Raw genomic sequence first — 15,756 nt, forward strand, 5'->3', positions numbered from 1 at the left:
CTATGCGGACCTATGAGTAAGTAGTAATCTTCATAGTTTTCTTTTGTTTTTGCTCTGACGTGGCTACAGACTGCGGTCAAAGCTAATAATAATAATACATAATAATAATAGAGTAACGGAGTCGGTCAACTGAACCAATGAAATTGGTTGTTTACCATGCGTAGACAAAGAGAGATGACCTGATGGTTTCCTCCAAAATACGAGTAGATGAAGAAAACTGACATTTTAAAGATCAATATGCCAATATAGTCCACCCATTCTTCCGGCAGCCAGTTCTAATCCAGCATGTCTCATATTCCAAAAGGGTGGATTAATCAAAAGCAGCAATGTGAAGCATCATTATGAGACGGAGCAAATGTATCCACAGAAGAGTGAGGACATGCCAAGTAACCACAGATGTAGGTGATAATGCTCAGTTGTTGGTGTGGGTGGAGTAGATGTAGCTCTGTGAGGATCTGTTGGGTGTAACACCATGAGACACATACATGAGGAGAGAACAATAAAGGACATGCTGAGAAAGAGGAGCACAGATCTGAAACAGGTCTGGTCTCAGTCACATGAGATGGTGCATTGGTATGAAGAGAGCGGGGGCTGCGGCCTGGATGAAAGAGGACAACCTGGCCTCCTTGATTGCTACTGTATCATCCATCGCACTGTTCTGTCAGAAGGATGGCAGAGGCAGTTAATACAATGACGAACCTCATCGACTTCCTTCAGGCATTAACATCCTATCAGCATCGCCTGCTGAGGGAATTCCTGAAGGAGGATGAGGCATGTACAAATGACCCAGTGATGCACAGCAATGTAAGATGGCTGAGCAGAGGCAGCGCATTGGGATGCTTCTGGTCCATTGGAAAGGAAATTGCAGCTTTCTAAGAAAACAGCTAAAAAGTCAAAAAGCAATTTCTGACTGGACTCAATTACATCTTGACTATTAATAAATATTCTGCTAAATTTGAAGATATGTGGAATTGTTCAAATTGGTGGTAATTTGCAGTAGTCTTAACTACTTATTTCTTAATCTCTGACCTGAGATCTGGTCCCCCTTCTGAACCCAGCTGTATTCTTACTATTCTTTTCACTATATACTGTTGGAGGGGGAATCTAAAAATATTTCTCTCTCCATTTCCCATCTTGTCTTGCTACAACAACTATTCTCCTGTGGAATCCATCATGAATCAAAAGAGAAAACACAGCTCTGTATGTACAGTATCCACCAAGACGATAAAACCATCTCAACACTGAGCATTGTTTAGGCACTTTGAAGAAAAGAGGGAGAGAAGAAAATGGCCAGCTTTGCAACAGGGAACCTACACAGATCAATATTTTCCAGGGACAAGCTTAACTCAGAAATACAATGTGAATACCACTTCAACCGCCATTTTTCAAAGCAATATACCATAATACATGAGTAAAACTACTCAGAAGCCTGAAGCACTGTTCTACCATTGGTTCGTTTCCTTGCTATTCTGGACCACCATTTTACATGTATTCTGATCTTATTTCTATGAGATAATAAAACATGTAAAGAGCGTGATTTTACTTTAAACAGTACCGAGCACAATATGTAGTACTTGAAAACAAAGGAAATTACCCTGAGCAATAAGGGTGAGTACTTGAGAGAAAGGCAAAGCAAATGTAGTGACCGTAGTGCAAACACATTTTCAGTGAAGTAAAGGTCGTCTGAGACTATGCAAGAAAACTGAATCACACACAGGACTTCAAGGCCACAGAGTGTCATTGTTAGAGACCAGATGGGAGGCAGCGGCCGCCATGCATCTTTTCACTCCCATATTCATTTGCTTAGTAAATTTTGATTTTTATAATCATTAAAGCTTTTTATAACTTTTTATAAATAAATCACAAGAACTCTCTTGTACTGCCTTCATTCCCACTTCTGACTTTCCATCATAATCACTGTGGAGGAAAGCTTCCGTATGTGTCGTTCATTCACTTTCCTCCATACTGAACAGTTTGTTCTGTGTATTGAAATTCCAGTTTCACAGCCAGCTATGTAATAGCAGTGAACAGTCCAACCGGTTCTAGACATCTATATGTGGTACAGTGACTAACCACTGAATCAGATCTGTCCTGCTCCCACACTGCATGAGTTCACAGCTTGTGCAGGAGAGCTGGCAGTGCGCAACCATTTTTAGGAATTACTTGTAGGTATTCAATTACAATACCTAAGAGCTGCAGCTAACAATGATTTTGAATTATTGATTATTATTTATTTGGATCACTTGGTCTGTAAAATGTTGTAAAACAGTGAAAAATGCCCATCATATTTGCAGGCCCCGAGGTGATGGCTTCACATTGAATGCTTCTGACCAACAGACCAAAAGATATTCAGTTTGCAAAAGTATAAAGAAAAAAAAAGCACCAAACTCTCACATTTGAGAAGCAGGAACCAGAGAAAGTTTGATATTATTGATAGATAAATTCATTACATGATTAATAAATTACAAAAACAGGTAATTAATTTTCTGTCAATAGAGTCATCAGCTAAGTGTGAAAAGGCAGATGAAACAATGAACATCCCACATTAGCTGTGGTTGCCAGCCACCACTTGCACCTTCGCTATCATGAAGGACGGCATCATATTACAGCATGAGTAATGCACGGAGATTAGGTTGAACATCTGTGAATTGTTCCTTTAGTATCTTCTTACCCTGAGCAATGAAGTTCTTCTCAAACTTCTGGAGGAACTCGAGGTAGAGCAGATCATCAGAGGTGAGGGCCTCCTCTCCTACTACAGCCTTCATGGCCTGGACATCCTTACCAATGGCATAACAGGCATACTGGAGACAAGAAGAGATATTAATAGTAATAATGGCGACACTTCATACGATGCTTACAAAATAAATGTCAGCTGTATACCATCACAGCCCTCTCCATATATTATCCATGTCAATGCCTTTAGTTATTTACAAAACTGTCACTCAGACTTTATTATGAAGGAAAAACTTTCTGTCCAGGTCACAGGATGCAGTACTTAGGCACAATAGGTGAGATTTGTTACCAGCTGGTTGGAAACATCAGCATGGTCCTTCCTGGTCATCCCTTCACCGATGGCTGACTTCATCAGACGGGACAGTGAGGGCAGCACATTGATGGGCGGGTAGATCTGGAAGACAAGGAGGAGACTGCTGGATTACATGTATTGTTAAGGCTATTTCTATTTCATTGTAACTATAGTGGATACTACAACAACAACAAAAAAACAAGAGAGGTCTACTCAGGATCAGCCCTTCAGAGGACGGCATTCCACTTTTCACTCTCCACTGATATTTTCAATGAGGAGCAACAATCATAAGAGTGATTTAGCTGACAAGCTTTATGTCATAATGAATGGAAAATTCTGACCAAGGCTTAAATTGTGCACAAGTCAGGAAACACTGAGCCTTGTGCTAAATATTGCCCAGCAGCACTTTGTTCCCCTGCACTGTGTTTAACAAGTGCATGGAGGTGGTCAGCACAGTGAAGTCCAGCCCTGCAAAATTCATTTAGATTAGTAAAAGAAATTAACTCAACCCAGGTTATTTTAGTTTTCTTTCTGAGGTGTGACAGTGTGTTTGGACAGATTTTTATACTGCAGCAGAACAGAGCACGATGTGGCGTAGAGACGGATCTCACATGAACAGAGTTTTGGGCTTGTTTATCTGTGCATCGGCATTCACAACTGACACAGTGACACAGGTCAAATCCATGTCAGCGGCCAATCTGAATGCATCAAGGTATGTCAGCTGACCTTCCTCCCCCAACTGGGTTTCTCAACGCAAGGTTCCATTCACTTATCAGATTGGTTATAATGCGTAGTATGATGAGTACGGCATGAACTGACCCTTACTATTAGAGTTGGGAATTAATTTAGATTGAGTTTTAAACATACAGATTTAGGGGGACAGTGTGCGCATGTGGACAGAAGGAAAGATATGAAACAGAAACATGACCTACAGCTGGTAATCATGTAGGTTTTCAAACTGTGAGGCCTGTGGACACACAGCCTGTGTAACTTTGTAGAGATCTGTATTGTGTAAAACATATTGAGCTGGCCAGAGGATTAGCAAACACTGACTAACCCAAACATGAGTTCCAGCTTTCTGGCCAAAGCTGGATGAATGTTGTTTAAAGAAATGACTGATAAATACCTGTCTGTTGTGCAGCTGTCTGTCAACGTAGACCTGACCCTCTGTGATGTATCCAGTCAGATCAGGAATTGGATGGGTGATGTCTGTTAGAGGCACACAAACGTATTCAGTCACAACACATTGAACACATAATCATGTATTTGTTACATACTGCAGTACAATTAGTGTAAACACGACATATAATATCTCAGTGGAGTTTACATTCAAACTGAAGATCATCTACAATTGAGGCACTATTCAAATCATTCTGAGCTGCAGGAATTAAAATAATGTGAAACATAGGACAAAAATAGAGAGAATTTCTGTGAGCGTCCCATTTAAAAGACCGTTATTCTCAATCAAGAGCCCTTGGGAAGACCAGCAGTGTGCAGCAAAAGCTGACACAATCATCACTGCGATGTTGTAATGGGGGACTCCTGTTCGGCCAGATAGGAGTAGGCTCTTCATACATGTTGCTATGGTAACTGCAGGCATCAAAGATGTCTCCTCAGTCTATTTGAGATGCCTAATGCAGTAATTCAAACAATTACTTGCAGAGAGATTTAGTAATTTAAGGACAGAGAAAAGCATTGCTTCGAATGCATGAACTACATATGCTCATAATTCATGTCTATGTCCCCTTCAAGACTGACAACTGGCCCTTCCTACATCCCCATCCTCTTTACTCTGTGCTCCAATAGCAGCTGAGCAAGCCTGGTGCCAAGCAGAACCTTGGCCAACCTTTCCTCTTATATTTATGCTATGTGCAGCACACAGGTAAACCACTGTCTCTATGTTTCTTTTTGTCAAGCTTGTCAGAGCTACCAACATCGAGGGGGGCGGGACTTTGGAACAGTTAAGTGGGAAGTCGTCATTTTGGTCCAGCTCAAAGCTTTTGCTCTGCTGCTCTTACCATCATTGGGCATGGTGAGGATGGGGATCTGGGTGATGGAGCCGTTTCTGCCCTCCACTCGTCCAGCACGTTCGTAGATGGTGGCCAGATCTGTGTACATGTAACCAGGAAAGCCTCGACGGCCGGGCACTTCCTCTCGGGCAGCAGAGACCTACAGATGAAGAGTGGGTGGTGAGTGGGAGGATGACATGAGAGCAGCAAGAAGAACAAGCGAAAAGACACGAGGTGGTTAATATGCATTTACATTCATTTCATCTGTTACATTTTAGTAATTTTTGCAGCAAACGATTGTCTAACAACAAATAACAGCAGACACATAGCAGCATTAGCATTCATTTGGAGCTGTGCTTGAGTCGTCTTGATGAAGGGAAGTCCAGAATTCACTCTAATAGCTCTGTCTTTGGTCTCCACCACCTCCTAAGAAACATATGTGGCTCCTTATTTGCCAAATGTTAAATTTGTCTACCGTTTCATGCTGGATGGGCAGTGTACAGTGGATTTATCTGATCTTTTCCACTCCTGTTGGTGGAAACAGAAAACTGAAACAATGCACTGAGATAAGGAGCTCTGTAAAGCTAAGGGGAACTGCTGCTGATAACGGTTTGCTAGACCGCTCCCGATGACATCCAACACAGCTTAGCACAACGAAGTAGTGCGCTCTGGATTCATGTAGATGTGACACTCGCTGTACACACAGTTTGGAGGTTGTGGTTTGTTTTAACATTTTTCAAAACCACAAAAATAAGGGTAACATTGTTGGCAATGGATTGTACAGTATGTTTATTAGCTGGACTGTCAGGCATGAATGCTAGCATGCTTGGCAAACTAGCCTACTAGCTACAGCAGTATGTTAGGAAAAGCCTCATTCAGGGATGGAACATGAACTGACACATAAAAGTCATCATTACTCTGAACTCAGGAGTGCCTGTCCTCAGTTTAGGGTAGCATTAGCTTGTCACTACTTCGGCGTGGGGAGGTTTACACTGCAGGAACTCCAGCCAGACTTATTACGTGAGATAGCATCGTGTTCAACATCGGTCAGTCCTCGTCTTCAAAGTCTTTACTCATGTAAAACTTAAATATGTACAGTTTGGAATGAAGAGCAGAAATTTAGAATAACCAGTGGTGGATTGTGCATTTACTCAAGTACTCTACTTAAGTACAATTCTGATTGCATTTCCATTTTCTGCAATTTTACACTCCACTACATTTTTGAGTAACCTGTACTTTTTCCCCACTTTATATATTTGATAACTTTAGTGACTAGTTATTTTGCACATTCAGGTTATTACCATAAAATACATATCAACTAAAAAATGATGATGTATTAGCAAAGATTAAGCTTCCTAGCAGTATACAAAGTAATTAAAATGATGACATTTAAAATGTACACATTAATGCATCAGTATTTATAATGCAGTAATATAACACACTATTCTGAAACCGGCCATACTGCATTTTCACTTGTATTTTTTTTTGTGTATTTTGATGCTCATACTTCTGTAATTTTATGAACAATTTTGAAAGCAGGAGAATTTGTACCATGTGGTACTGCTTAAGTAAAATATCTGAACATTTCTTCCACTGAGAATACCAGCTGCTCCAAAACGAAACTTTGTTTCACTGCCTTTATGCATATGTTTAATTAAATGGTGCAAAAGGTGACTTAGAAAGGATCTTAAATACGTGCAGGGAGCAAGTTAACTGCAAATTTAAATAAATAAGCAAAATCTCCAAAGTTCTACAAAATAAATCAGGCAAGAATAAATAAAACTAGCAAAACTTTAATTTGTATTGAAATTTGAGCCCTTGTCCCAAAGTCCTTGTACTGAATTAGTCGTCTCAATTCAGCAGCACCAGACTGTGGTGCAGACAACAGCAGCTCAGCAGCTCCAGTGAGGCCGTTTCTGTTTCTGACACTGTGGTAAACTGTACATCACTGCAACAATGATTCAGGGACTCTGATTTAAAAGTCCTTCCTGCTGTCCTTTGTCCTCCTCCCTCTGCTGCTGATGTGACGCACTGTCTGCAGGTACCACTGGTAGAGGAAGGGGGGCTGCTATCCAAGCCAAATTCTATGTGTCAAACTAAGCTGAACAGTTTGGCGACATATGACAGCTTTCGTTTCAGCTCGTTCAAAACAATTAGCTAACCAGCAGGCTGTGGTTGTAGAAAACACTCACAGTGGATGGCAGACTGCAGGCCAAGTAAATGAAAATATCTCTTTCCACACTTTATCTGCTTTGATAGAGTTTTGATGAAGTACTGGCTTTTTACTCGTAAAGGTTTCATTGCACTCACGGTAACGGGCATACAGTCGTTTACTTGAGCTGCTTCACTGTGTTTGCTCTGCAGTTCAATGTCATTCAGAGTCAAGACCCGCCCTGCTCTACCTCTGACTGGCCTTTGTTGGCTGGGATGGTTTGGTTTAACGGTCAATCAGAGGCAGAGTACGGAAGGTCATGCCTTCCCCATCCTTGGAAAAAAAAATGTCTTTAATGTTTCCCAACAGATCTTTGGGATACAGCAGTTGTAAAGGGGAGTATGATTCATTTCAAACCATAGAAATAAATATTCTTTCTATTTAATCTCATGCACAGTACGACTTAATCTTCCAGTGCGCTTTGATACACTCTTCCTCGTAAACAAAAAAATCTACTAAATCCATTTACTGTTGGAGAGTCAAGTGATGCTAACTCCTTCAGTATCTTTCAGAAGAGGCAAACAGCTGGTTGGAAATGTTGCCTTTCTGTTTTCAGGCCCTTCACAAAAATGACCAAAAGCAAATCCTTGTTCCCAAAGTCAAGTGAATTCAGAGCAAGAGGGAAAGAAAATGCGTTCTATTCATCCTTGGATTCAAAGGTTGATGGGCAGGCTAAGCACTTGTGAACTGTAGATTCAATGCAAAACTCAACCTTCACATGCGTGAATGGGAACTAAAGTTAAATGTTAATGTCCTCCTGGGTCTTTGTACACGCTGAAATACCCATCAAGCTGCCTGAGTCTTTGCTGACTATTGGTGCAGCGTACATGTGCCAAGGTTATGGACAGCGACTCCACGAAGGGAAAACACATATGCACATGCACTATTTAAAAACCTGCATTGTGCTGCCAGCATATTGAGACAGCAAACTGTACAACATAAAGGGATTATTACAGTAACACAAAAGAGTGAGTCAAGAAGGCCTGACTCCACACCACGAGGAGAAAGGAGGGCAGTGGGTAGAGGGGTGGGGAAGGGGCCCGTTTCCTTTTAAAGCCAAGCATACAATAATGAAGTTAAGGTATTTCCTGCAAGAATGAAGGACACACTACCCTCCCTTTCAGCAAGGAGCACATGAATTTAGTGAGTCTATCACCTTTGTGCTAATGCTGCAGAGAATTTAATGTCGGTGTGTTACACGCTACCACATGGTTTGAGGCTTCAATTGCTTATGGAGTCTTCAGAGAGGATTCAATATGTACTATACCCTTCTAAAAATAAGACTGAATACACTGGGCACGTGGTACTTATACAGTGTTATTAAATAACAGAGCAGAGATAGTAAGGCAGATACACTAAATTTCTAATGATGATAAATGGTCCAAAGTACACACATACAGTAGAAGTTTTGGTACAACGCACAACAGTAATACATTAAAGGATACTATAAACCTGGTGATATTCAAGATTTTTTCTTATTGACCACAAATCCTATGAAAAAACCAACGCTGCATGTATCTACTAACAAGTACTGTTTATTAAAGCCTGGCATACAAGATTATTATTATTATTATTATTATTATTATTATTATTATTATTATTATAATACAGCGCTTTTCAGGACACTCAAAGACACTTCACATAAAAAAATAAAAATAATAATATAATAGCAAATGCACCTCAGTACCATGAACACACATACAGCATTCTGCTGCCCCCAAATGCTCACCAGAGCACCAAATGTGGATTAATCCACCGCTCGAAACAGTCCCCTACAAAAGCACAGTCGGGAAATTCTTCTATCTATTTATTTTTTAATGAGACTATATCACAGCGAGCAGATTTAACTGCATCGTGTAACCAGTATGTCAAAGAGTGATGAACTGTCATTGTACCTCTCTGAGAGCCTCAGCATAGGAGCTCATGTCCGTCAGGATGACCAGGACGTGCTTCTCACACTGGTAGGCCAGGTACTCTGCTGAAGTCAGCGCCAAGCGAGGGGTGATGATACGCTCGATGCTGATTGGTCACAGACAAAAAGAAACTTATTCTACTGTACACATAAGATAACATGAAGTCTGAATTGACCCCTAGAATCTATTCAGAATTAATAATTGTGAATGGTTAATCATAATGCATGAATTCAGTAAAGCACACAACAACTGCGATTAAGCGGTAGTGGTATCACTCGTTGACACCGTGTCTGCATCTTACGTGGGGTCGTTGGCCAGGTTCAGGAAAAGGCAGACGTTGTCCATGGAGCCATTCTCCTCAAAATCCGACTTGAAGAAGCGAGCAGTTTCCATATTGACCTGTGAGACAAAAGATACCAGTCAATGACCGAAGCACTGCAGGTGAAAGATGCTGATCCATTCTGACAAAGATCAAGCACAAGCCACCTTCATCTATGTGCTACAGCAAAGTTTTTGAAACTGTGATGGCCGCCTCCCCTGAGGGATGTGAGAGCTGAAGGGGGGACACACAGGGAGAGACATGAGGTGAAGACACTGTGCGAGGGAGGACACAGGGAGAAACACGAGGTGAAGACACTGTGAGAGGTCACACTGCCAGGTGCATGCGTCTGTTGTAAGAACAATGGCAGGCTGGTTATTGTAGTTTGGCCCGCGCACCAACATGGTCAACAGTTGGAGGAGTGTAGATGTTTCCTGAGGGTACCACTACCATCACTCTTTTTATGTTCTCCAGCATCAGAGTAATCCGGTGACAGCTACTCATAGAGGGGGGCACATAGTGTCAGACTTTGAAAACTCCTGTGTTACAGAAATAGCAGCATCTTTTTATAGATAAACTTGTGATCCTACTCTTAAATGAATAACCATTCGGGGTGACACCATTTTGCTTATGAATGAAAAATCGATTGAAATGATACATTTTTTTAGGATCTGCAATTCTCCCAGGATTTTTTTTTTTGTCTCCACCCCTGCCTACTGTCTGATGGGAGGGGGAAAAAAATAAAACATTAGAAATTACAGATCAAGACTTGATAGTCTAGAGTCATCAATGCTGGCAAAAAAATCTAATTGTGACTTTAAAATCTAAAGTCAAATCGAATCGTGGGTTTGCAGAATCGTTACAGCACTAATGACCATGATGGGTGTGAGGAACACTCACCTCCTCTTCTGCTGCCTGTTTCATAATGTCCCACAGTGCAAGATGTTAAGTTGGGACTCTCATTTGTTCCTATTTGCCAACAGGCTCAGTGCTTTGCTGGGTATTCATAATGTCATCCTTGCAGTTGGCATTTCATCGTTTTCGAGACTTGTTCAAAATGTTACAGGAAGGTTCTCATGTCTGTCCACACGACATCTATGTGAAGTTGACTGCAGTGGTTGTTCAGACATGAGACTGGCATGCAAAAACGATTTTACAGAAGAGGTGCATGTCTGAAAGCAGCTGAAGTACAGCAGCAAATCCTCACAACACATTTCATCCATCAACAGTCTTGATAAAACTAGACAAAAATGTTCATGGTTTGTCTTTGATGTAGAGTATTTGTCAGTAAGATTGAAAATAATAAACAGACTAAGACATGGATTTTTTCTCTCAGGATTAAGACCCAGACAAACTCTAAAACTATCTTTTAAATGCATAAGGACTCATTCAATAGGAGCTCTTAGCTCAATACAAGTCTTATACCGTGTTTTAACTTAGATTTTACCTTTAAACAGATGCATTGCTGTTACTCTGTGCACTATGTCCTCTGAATTATCCTTTAAAAAATGCATGTCTATGTGTCGACTCGTGTAAATCCCTACTAACACTGCTTTTCAACTCCTGCTAGACTAACCACAATGGGACGTGAATTGGTGGAACAGGGAAGGATTAGCCTTTAGCAAGTGAAGCAAGTGTGTGTGTGTTTTGTAGAGGTCAACCTGTCACAATCAAGGCATTACTGCAGACAGGAGGAGCAGCTGAGGAGGAGAGAACTTGATACTGCGGGGAGGACAGCGTTAAAGGGCCTGCTGAATTAGTAACCTGTCTACATGGCCAGGGGATATGCTCAGAGATGCAGAAGTAACAGGAGGGACATAGAGGTTAAATCACCTGGCGAATAAAAGACAGAAAGCAGGGCGGGAGAGAGGGGACAGAGTGTCACGTCAGGGCGTCGGGGTTAAGAGGGGGATTAGAGTCACAAATGGGGGGGGTGGGAATGGGGGTGGGGTGGCAGGGTGGAACAAGTGCACGCTAAAGGCTGCAGTTTGTCTGCTTACCCCCATGGCTGCAAAGACAATGGCAAAGTTCTCAGCACTGTAGTCCATCACATCCTTGGACTTCTGCACCAGGCCGGCCTGGCGACAGATCTGAGCGGCAATCTGGGAGCAAGAAAACATAAAGATATAGAAATGAAGACAGGTAAGAGGTCACACACAGTCAGCAATGTGTTCGTCCATCTCAGAGTACTGTTTGAGGCTCTCAGCTCAGGCCCACTGGTTCCTCTCCAAACGCACTCCAGCATGTGACGTTCCTGGTCATGAAGGGACGTACATGTCACTCAGTGCACAATAATGGACAATGATGGAGTTCTATGGATAAGATAAGATATTAGTAGATAAAGTTTGAGCAGTGTTTGCTAAAAAGTACAGAAGCCAGCTGTTTAAGGAAATGATTCGGCTTTATTTAAAAATCAAACTACACATGAATATCATCAGAAGGAACCAATGAGCTTCAAGGTGAGTCCTTATACACAGACAACACTTTGCAGTCGATCAAATCATTTTCAGTTTTAGTCCTTTCATGAAAGTATTCAACAAAACGGCAAAAACAGAATATCAAAGCGTGCTTTAAAAAGCATTCAGTTTAAAGGCTTCATACAGATGACTTACTCTGTGTGATACTTCATGAATCTGTGGAATGAAAGAGGAATTTCACGCTCATCACATAATGTCACGGCCACTGTGTTGATCCAGCCTGACCTCTCCGTGCACCCGAGTTCAGGCACCTGGCCCATAGAGGAAACTACCACCAGTGACCTCTGTGGCATGTGCTTAATGAAACAACAAGCCAAGTTTTCACACCATCCGGACGGCACGAAAAGCGGGTCATCATTAGGCGGACAACACACGCCGTGTTTGTGTGGCTGGTCCTGCAGAGGAACCCTTTTGATCGTGAATGTTTACAGCGCGGATGAGATTTGGGTTGACGGCTGTGTTTATGCTCATAGTACAATAACTGATTAAAGAAACTGATGCTATGACAGCTTTGCTCGGTCATTTTTCACTACAGTGCTAGTTAAAGTAAAGCCTTTGGAGCCTCATAGTTTGGGCCACTCAAGATATTTAAGCTGCGTGAACTGATTGTTTTTAGCCATTTGGGTGCAATGGAACAGGGTGTAAACACACAGTTATCATCTTATGAAGGTTTCATGATGAACATATTAGCAAACAGCTGTCTAATTATACATGTAAAAGACACAGAGCAACCTTTGCATACAATTGTAACTTGTGTTTGTGTCCACCTGATGAATGGAATCACGCTTCTTTTAACTCTGTTTTGGTTTTCACCAATTCCTAAGAAACATGAATCTGGCTGTTGAACACTCCGCTATGTTCAGCAGCTCGTTGCTAACTGAGCAGGTAGTGTACAGTGGGTTTCACACTGACAAAAGCTGACGACTGTTTCTGGAAATTGGTTTGCTGAGAGCGGTGAGACTGAACCATAACAGTAAAGGCTTTTTCTCTTTTTTCAGGCCTCCCTACATTTTAAATTTAAATTTGTCTCAGACAGTAAAATGCAAAATCTACAGTGCAAGAAAACTGATGGAGCTAACTGAGGTTTATTTCATAGAATAACTTAGGAATCTCAAATAAAGCTTTCCTGGAACAGCGATGTCCCTGGTTCCATGGTACATTTTTGAAAGCACAGTAGTCCAAAAAAAAAAAAAAAAAGAAAAAGAAAAAAAAAGATAAATAAACTACTTCATAAAACAGTGGGTTTTGGGGGGGTTGTTCAGGCAGTACAGGTCTCAACGTTTGCAATGAGAAGAATATTTCCATTTTCTTGTAGTTCTACGAGGTTAGAGAGAAGAAAAGCATAACTGTTAAAGTCCTCAGTCAAAACAGTAAATGATGATTTAATATCCAACACTCCAGAAACTCTCATTTATTTTAATCATTTATTACTGTATATGCTGTAACTGCTCCCACCTACCAGTTTCTCGCAATTGGGAAACAAAAATCAATCAAATTCTCACCAAAGTTTAAACACAGCCTAGTGTCAAGCTGCTACACCTTTGGCTATAACAACAACAGCAAAACAAGGTTTTAGTGTATATCAAAAGAATCTCCCAAGATACATGAAGAAATACAACGTTATTACTGTCTGACAATGTCACACAGTAATAACACTGAATGTTGTCCCTGAGCATTGACATGTAAAGGACTGTAGGAGTGAAAAGAAGAATACAGGGGCCAACATTGCTTTCTAAATCCTCTTTTTTATCTTAAGAGCATCAAGAACAGCCAATGGCTTGTCACTCAAGAAACCTCAATTGCACTGGAGTGCTTCAATAGATTGAATCAATCAATACTGTTTCCCCAAATACAATGGAGTTGTCTTTGTGCCAATTGTATATTTCATTCTCATGAATGAATGAAAAAAACCTTTTTTTTTTTTTTTTTGCCTTGGGACCATTTCCAAAGCTCTCCTACTTAAACCAGGGTGCTGTGACAAATACCTCCATCAAGCTGGAAATAACAGATCACTCACCTTCTTTTAGTATGACCTGATCTAGTTGGTTTAATTTCCACTCAGCCACAATAAAGCCGTGTGGGCTGCACAGCTGTCTGTCACAATGATTAAAAGAGACACGAGCAAAAGCCAGAGCCCAGTGTGCTGCACAAACATGACGCTGGTGAAGTTTGCTTTCCTTTCAGGGTGAAGTACCATTTCCATATTTCTGATGAGGGAGACTTTTGCTCAGTTTTTAAATGTTGCTGTCATTTAAATGTAAATGTTGGCAAGTGACTATCATCATGGCACTAACCTGTTAACTTTGAATGTTTTACTTCACTCAACCTGCTTTTAGACATCATGAGATATTCAGGCATGCAAAACACTTGTCTTGCTTATGTAGGACACCCGAGTCATGAATTTCCATTGTGAGGCATGAAAAACACAGGAAAGAAAGCAGAAGTCAAACTGTCGAGTGTCATGTGACACTGAGGGAAACAGTTGACACACATGACCTGACTCATCAATGTTAACTATTTCCACTGATTCTGCCACAGGAATAAACAGCAAATTATCCCGAAGCTTTTATCTTAAGACTTTGCCACTCCAGGTGGCAAATTGAACATAGAGCTTCATTCTTGACCTTGGCAACACATACATCCAGTTACAGCTGAAAAATGGGGCACGTACACAGCGCTACACGTCTGCAGAAGCATCCCCACAGCAGAGCAGATCCACTGTAATCAACTGAAGCTGCTACACTGACAATGCAAGGCGTGCACACCTGCGCAAGCTGCTACTCACCTGAAGCACTGCACCTGTGCCCGCTGTATTTTGGCTGTTAGTTTGAGGAATAGCTAAGGAGTCGAGTTTGTCAAATGCTTAAGAAATGATTATCAAGAAAAACTATTGCCATCTTTGCTGCAATCATGTCTTTAACTATGTAGTGTCAGGGGAGAAATGACCATGCCTGACTCCTCTGCATGATGGATTACTGCTTGCAGTGATATGACACTTGTTGAATATCACTGCACAATGACACTTAACAGTTGATGCTTTTACTAAAACATTTCTCGAGACTGAAGTCTACAATGGATGTGATACCACTACATTTGACCTATTATACACTATAAAAAGAGAAATACCTTATGACCATCTAACAGCAAAGTTCAGACAGTACTGGAAGGTGCAGTCAGTCAGTCAGCAGTGCAGCACTTAACATTATCAGACTTGTGACAGACATGGTGTATTATTCTAACAGCAGCTAATGCAGCCTTGAGCCGTGAGCCTCAAGCTGAGATGAGGATTGGACTACAGACGCCAAAATACACCGCCGTCGACTGGCACGTCAAAACAGCTGGTCCTATTATTGTCTATAGACAAGCCCACACTGGCAGTGGCTAGGCGTGCACCGGCACTCATCAACACACCGCCTGATGATACTTCACGCCATTGTCCGGCCTCTCTGCCCTTGAAAAACGCATTGTTTTTTTTTCTCATAGAAAAAGTTGTGTTGTACTTCAATACAATGTTTGTTGCTTGTTTTTCACTGTAGTTTTAACAGTTTCACTTGTGCCTGTAACTACAAAGCAAAAAAGCATAAATTAAATTCCACTTGCTCCCTCCTGTAGCAGCACCTCCTCTGCTCCCATGGCATGTCGCTGTCCCGTGTGGCGTGTGGTCTTCCTGTTCCTATCGGTGCCAAGGGCAGCATATGAGGTACTACAGCACTACGATGGCAGTTTGTTTTCAGCTTAACTCCACACATTCTTTACCTTTTTAAATGTCTAGTCTTCAGCCTCAAATGTCCTCATCACGTG

The 15,756-nt window shown here is 41.3% G+C and overlaps 1 protein-coding gene across 1 annotated transcript in view; it reads right to left on the reverse strand.

The window, feature by feature from the left end:
* The window catches only part of atp6v1ba (ATPase, H+ transporting, lysosomal, V1 subunit B, member a), a 39,018-nt gene that overhangs the window by 2,595 nt on the left and 20,667 nt on the right, over positions 1–15,756 (reverse strand). The window contains exons 7-13 of the mRNA XM_076742832.1: positions 11,479–11,580; positions 9,461–9,558; positions 9,142–9,265; positions 5,044–5,194; positions 4,152–4,234; positions 3,023–3,127; positions 2,672–2,801 (exon numbers count right to left, since the gene is read on the reverse strand). Of these exons, the coding sequence (XP_076598947.1) occupies positions 2,672–2,801; positions 3,023–3,127; positions 4,152–4,234; positions 5,044–5,194; positions 9,142–9,265; positions 9,461–9,558; positions 11,479–11,580 (793 nt within the window). The remainder of the gene's footprint in view (positions 1–2,671; positions 2,802–3,022; positions 3,128–4,151; positions 4,235–5,043; positions 5,195–9,141; positions 9,266–9,460; positions 9,559–11,478; positions 11,581–15,756) is intronic.

This window comes from Chaetodon auriga, chromosome 11 (assembly GCF_051107435.1).
Source record: "Chaetodon auriga isolate fChaAug3 chromosome 11, fChaAug3.hap1, whole genome shotgun sequence".
Classification (NCBI taxonomy): Eukaryota; Metazoa; Chordata; class Actinopteri; order Chaetodontiformes; family Chaetodontidae; genus Chaetodon; species Chaetodon auriga.